General features: G+C 39.8%; 1 protein-coding gene across 3 annotated transcripts in view; it reads right to left on the bottom strand.

Moving 5' to 3' along the window:
• Positions 1-472: 472 nt before the first annotated feature.
• The window catches only part of ntm (neurotrimin), a 114,536-nt gene continuing 108,876 nt past the window's right edge, over positions 473-6,132 (bottom strand). For 2 of the 3 annotated variants that reach the window (XM_086130968.1, XM_086130966.1), the window contains one exon: positions 473-1,766. In XM_086130968.1, coding sequence (XP_085987094.1) covers positions 1,666-1,766 — 101 coding nt within the window. In that variant the 3' untranslated portion in view covers positions 473-1,665. The remainder of the gene's footprint in view (positions 1,767-6,132) is intronic. The other variant, XM_086130967.1, reaches the window with a different exon arrangement.

Genomic DNA, 6,132 nt, shown 5'->3' with positions numbered 1-6,132 from the left:
CCGCAGAGGTGCAATATTGTTTGTGTGCAAAGTTTGCCAGCAAGACAAGCTGTAGTATTGCAAGTGGTCTACGGGTTTTCGAGGGGAAAAAGCCATTCTTCTAAACACTCCAAAAGTAGGACAAAAATGCTCCTCAAAATGCCACTGGCAGTATCTCACCCTCCTAATTTGAGGACGATACCGTTCAGTATATGGCAGATTGCATCGTGGTTCATATATCCCATCAATCTCTAAAAAGGAAAATATCTTGCTTTCTGTACATTCAATTTCCTTTCCAAAAAGAAAAATACTCAATTATCATGTGCAATATGGTGTTCAGGTACATTTTTTTCCCCTTTCATTTCAAATATAACTGTAGAAATACCCAAGATGAAAATGGCAGTTTGATGACAGCAAAAATGAGTGTGCAATAAAGTGATAAATTCTTTGACTTATTTGTAATTAAATACAGTATATCAAACATAGCCATGAATATGTTGATTATTAAGATATCCTTTATTTGTCCCACACTGGGGAAATTTACAGTTATGATGATTGTGTTAAAATGATCAGCAACAGTTTGAATGAGCTCCATTTTAAACCCATGCGGATTTCACAAAAAATGACCTCCTCATATTTTTAACAACCTCGTTGTGATGTAAAATTATGCTTTCACCTTTTTTCATCCATAAATATCCTTGTTAGCAAAAACAAAAGAGACATCAAAGACCTGGCGAAAATTAAAAATAAAATAAAAATTACAACTTCAAATTATCATTTCAAATATATTTTAGTTATCTGGATTTAAAAAATAATAAATACAATAAAAACATTAACATGGCAAAAGTCAACACTAATGTTTTACACGCACACGCACACACACACACACACAAAATCACACTTTCAGCTCCAGGCTTAACTAAATCTGTTCCTCTTCTCTCTTTTCTCTAGCTCACCTTGAGGTATTTAAAATTCACTTCCAACACATCCTTTAAATATTACTCTTCCTGCATTTGATATGAATATCAAATTCAGTGTAAGCAAATTCACAGTCGACTTGAATACCAGACAAGACACATTTCTTTTGAAAAGCTTTGAGAAAATCCAATGAAATTGCAAAACATTTGTTGCATCTCAAAAATAAATACCGTATTTTCCACACTATAAGGCGCATCTAAAAGCATTCATTTTTTTCTCAAAAGCCTACAGTGCGCCTTATAAGCCTTACATATGGATAATATTTGGATTTCTTGGACATAGTATTTTAAATGTTCTGTAAAGTGCTTTGTTACTGCCAGAGCAGTTGTGAATACTCTATATGAATTAAGCTGTATTGTATTGTATTGCATTCCCTTTAGCATAGCTCCATCGAGAGGATGCCTAACGCAAACGCAGCCACTCCTGTAGCTATTCTATGAGCCTTATAATGCGGTGCACCCGATATCTTAATACAGCTTTAAAATAGGCCATTCATTGAAGGTGCGCCTGATACTCCGAAGCGCCTTATGGTGCAGAAAATACGGTAATTCAAAGAGAAAAAGACAACTGTCTAAAATTTGATCACATGTTTGGGATAACATCATAACAGAGCAACTTTGTGGACTGCTGTGCATCAGTACGTTTGCAGATTTTGAAAAAATGTCATTTTTGCTCAAACGTTCAAAACTTGGTGAAATCCATTCCTCTTCAAAATTTGAGCAGAAAGGGCAGAAACAGTATGGTGAGGAGGTAGGTGTCCAAGTGCACACCCAGTGCAGATCCACTGCCATCCTGAACTGCTCTCGATCCTGAGAGGCGGACAGCACAAAGAGTGAGTTTAAAAAACAAAACAAGACAAAACAAATCACTTGCACTTCCAGTGTGGTCCTGAAATATGTCAACAGTGATATACCGTGTCCACACGTAACTTTAACCCTTTCATGCGCCAATAATGATAACCTGTAACCTGATAACATGATAGGCTGTCCATTGTGGTAACCGCTGTCCCTGAAAAGTCATCCAAGGCTGAAAATGGTCTATTCTGTGTGTTTACACAGAAGAAAAATGTGAATTTACGTTCCCACTGTTTTCATAAGATGCAGTTCACATTCTCAAATGGATTTTTGGAGCATGCAGACAAGAATGAAACATGCTCCACTGACCATTAACGGTTCCACAGTGGAGAGAGTGAGCAACAACAAAGTTCCTGGGAGTGCACATCTCTGAAGACCTGTCCTGGAGCCACAATACCTCATCACTGGCCAAAAAAGCCAACCAGCGCCTGTACTTCCTCCGCAAACTGAGGAGGGCAAGAGCCCCACCCCCCCATCATGCAGACATTTTATACAGGCACCATTGAGAGCATCCTGTCCAGCTGCATCACTGTGTGGTATGGTGCTTGGCCAGAACCAGCAGGCTCAAAAACAGTTTCTTCCACCAGGCGGTCAGGAGACTCAACTCCCTCCCTGCTCTGCCCGCACTCCCCACCCTCTGCCTCTGCTCGACCCCTACCTCCTGTCACAGACTATGATCCGACATCTGCATATTGCGTATTGCACAATGTACTACCTCACTTTACCCACAATAGCCACAAGTGCCATTGTTTATGCTGTTCAGATTACATATTATGTCTTTTTATACAGTGTAGCTGCTATCTTCTTAGCTGTGTGTGTTTAATGCACAGCATGTTTGCATTAATATTTGCACTGAGGATTGAGAGGAAGAAATTTCATCTATGCTGAATGTCATACATAAGCATACTTGACAATAAAGATGACCTTGACCTTGAAAGAGATGTCAGCATGAAGGTTTTTTTTTTCAACCACGACATGGGGTGGTGGTGTCTTGTTTAAGAACACCTTGACAAGATTTCATTCATTTATTTCATTTTTGGCATGCAGTGTCAATTTCAGCGGGCTGTGGTCTCCGAGACCCAGCCACTGTCAGACCAAATGCAAAACAATTGCATATTTAGGCTATAAAACTAAATGTGATTTGCATTCTAAAATTATTATTGAGTGTGAGGTCTCACAAATTGTTGTGTGGTTTTGTTATTTTGCATCCCGTTGTGATTCGCTTTGATAATTGTAATTTTAAGAGCTTGTGGAAAATACATCGTTCAAAATGTCTATTTTTTTTCACATAAATTATAATTTTATGTGACAGATTCTTTGAACACTACAGGAACAATCACAAATATTTTTTGTAGAATATCAAGATTATTATTTAATAAATATACACAAAGCACTTGCAAATGGCAAGGAGACTAAATAACACAATGTGACTCATACCCCTTTCCCACTGAAATTAGTGGGTAGTAGTGATCCTTGCGCCCCCCCCCCCCCCCTTCCACCGCTTTGCGTCTGGTTACATCAACACGCTGTGATTGCGCAGATGATAGTGCGACAGATTTCTTGGTGGTAAACAAAGCAACATGGAAGCGAGTGTTCTTTCTTTTATCATGCTTTTTACCGTCCTCAAAATGGTCGAAAAGCAGCGGATGATCAAGTCTTTGCTACTACTGAGACAACAGCTTAGATCTCCTAGCTTTGTCGTGGGGGCGTGCTATATACGAGGCCGATGGCGCGCGATGTTATGATGCATCACGTACCGCCCTATGTCATCACGTAATTACCGGGAAGTCCCATGTTAGGCTTTCAAACTGCAAGCGGAGGCGATCGGGGGTGATCACAACCCGCCTCCGATGGCGTGCTGGTGGACACAGATCGACACTGGCCAGGGAGCCTTTCCCACTGCCCAAAAAAAGCGTGTTTACCCGTGGTTTTGCGGCAGTGGGAAAGGGGTAATATAAAGACAAGGCAATCCGATTAAGCGAAAACACAAATGAGACAAAGTAATTTGAATACTACCTACACTCGGAAAAACCATTACTTGAACAAGAGCGTAATGATCAAAATCATGAACATCTAGAAGATTATTAATCATTTGGTATGAGAGTTGTCAGCAAGGCCGGCTAATCCAACAGCGAGAAGTCAGAATAGTAGTACAGTAAACATTCTCTAGGACGGACTCGTGTTTGCGCTGTCCAATCTGTCCTGATAACAGAAATTCCTCATTTGGGAAATGAGCGTGGTACATGTCCTTTATAAACCTGCAAGTATGTTGACAAAATACACGTGTAACAACACAATCAATAAAATACAAAAATATACTGTCCAAAAACTGTTTATATAACAAAAACTGCAATTCAGGTGTAATAAAAAAAAAAATCACAACAGTAAAATACATAGAGTATTTTAATGTTTATTTTTTTCTGTCTTGGGGAAAAAAATGTGTCTATTTTGGATTGTTTTGTTGGATGCATTCTTTGGTTTATGACAATGTTTGCCTGCGTGTCATACAGTTTTCTTGCTAGTTGCAAGTAACTGTGCCGTTGATCACCAATGTCTGGTGATTCTTGTGCATACTGAAGGATTTTCTTTTGCCATTTGCATTGCTTCCTTGCTGGATGGTGGCTCGTCATCAGGAGTTGAATCGATACCTTGTTTTTTAAAGTTTCGTAGATTTGCGTCTTTCCGACTCCAAGTGTCTCTTGGATGTTTTTTACTTTGTGTCCAGCCTCGCTCAAACGGATGCATTTCACTCGCTCTGCGACAGTCATTACAGTTCTTCTACGTTTCGATGCCATGATCTACGCGACGTAAGTGAATAAAGTTAAAATCTTTCGCAATTACAGTAAAACGCATGCCAATAAAAAGTCACTTACACGTCATAGTTTCGAATCTGCTGAATGAAAATGGCGAAGCGAACACGTTTCTTCTGTCGTGTCGAGTGGGTGCTGCTTATAAGCTAGTGCCGCGTTCTCCAGGACGTAAGTGAATAAAGTCAAAGTCATTCACAATTACAGTAAAACGCACGCCAATAAAAACTCACTTACACGTCGTCGTTTCAAATCTGATGATCGAAAAACGCGTGACACCCTGAACCGGTTGCCAGCCAATCCGTCGTGTCTTTTCCGTCGCATCATGTGTGTGTTGCGTGTATTTAAGCTCCCGCGGCATTACGCCTCCATCCGGGTTACGGCTAGTGGAATTTCCGCGTACGTAAGTTCCGGTAACATGTAATATCGTAGTCAAAATGTTAATGCATAGGTTTTTATTACGGGTGAAGGATATTCCTTTTCATAGAATTCCGGGGATGGGAATATTTACTGGAGTTAAATAGCCCACTGATTACAACTCATGACAGGTGCGACGCTGGAAGGAACGCCCTCCACTCCAGCAGGAGTTCAGGATGAAAACCATGACATCCAGTGACGCAAATATTCGCCTAGTAGAGATGTCCTCGGGATTTTGAAACAGAAAATAGCTTTGGCAGTGGAACCATGATGGTTTGCCATTTTTCTGAATTATTTTGAGAAATCCACACTGTTTTGCAAATTTAGATTGTGATCTGCCCTGCGATTGGCTGGCAACCGGTTCGGGGTGTCCCCCGCCTACTGCCCGAAGACAGCTGGGATAGGCTCTAGCACCCCCCGCAACCCAAGTGAGGACTAAGCGGTTCGGAAGATGAATGGATGATTGTGATCTGAGAAGTGTACAATGCAACTAACTGATACATACTGTAATATCATTCATGAGCTTTCAGGGTTTGTTTTAAATGTAATTATTCTTGTACATCTGTGGCTACAGAAGAAATAAGAAATAGTTTACCTTACTTTATTAAACAGTACTTAGTGACTATTTTTAAATATTGCACTCAACAAACAATGCAGTGGTACCTCTACTTAAGAAATTAATTCGTTCTGGGAGAAATTTCTTAACTAGAAAATTCGGATGCATTTTCCATGTAAATGCCCTAATCCGTTCTAAGCCCCACCCCCAAAATTCAGACATAAATGTTTTCTAAAGCATAAAAGTGCATCAAAATATGTACAAATACATGTTATAATTAGATTATTGCACAATAAATGACATTTGTACATACGGTAAAAACAAAGAATAAAGAATAAAAATGATGGTCATTTAACTTTTAACTGCGTCTTCGTCCCCCCCCCCCCCCTCATTAGTTCATGTTCTCTCTTAAAAGTGGTTTTTACCTGCCGTTTTATAAAAAAAAACTTATCCAAGGACGTTTGCTTTTGTTGGCCTTTAACAATCCTTCAAACATGTCCAAGGCAAACATCAGCAGAGTGAGCCATTGCCTGACTGGTGA

Source organism: Hippocampus guttulatus, chromosome 15, assembly GCF_054856545.1.
Source record: "Hippocampus guttulatus isolate MCC_2025c chromosome 15, RoL_Hgut_1.0, whole genome shotgun sequence".
NCBI lineage: Eukaryota > Metazoa > Chordata > Actinopteri > Syngnathiformes > Syngnathidae > Hippocampus > Hippocampus guttulatus.
Note: the sequence above shows the minus strand (reverse complement) of the source record. Positions and strands in the feature narration are given on the sequence as shown.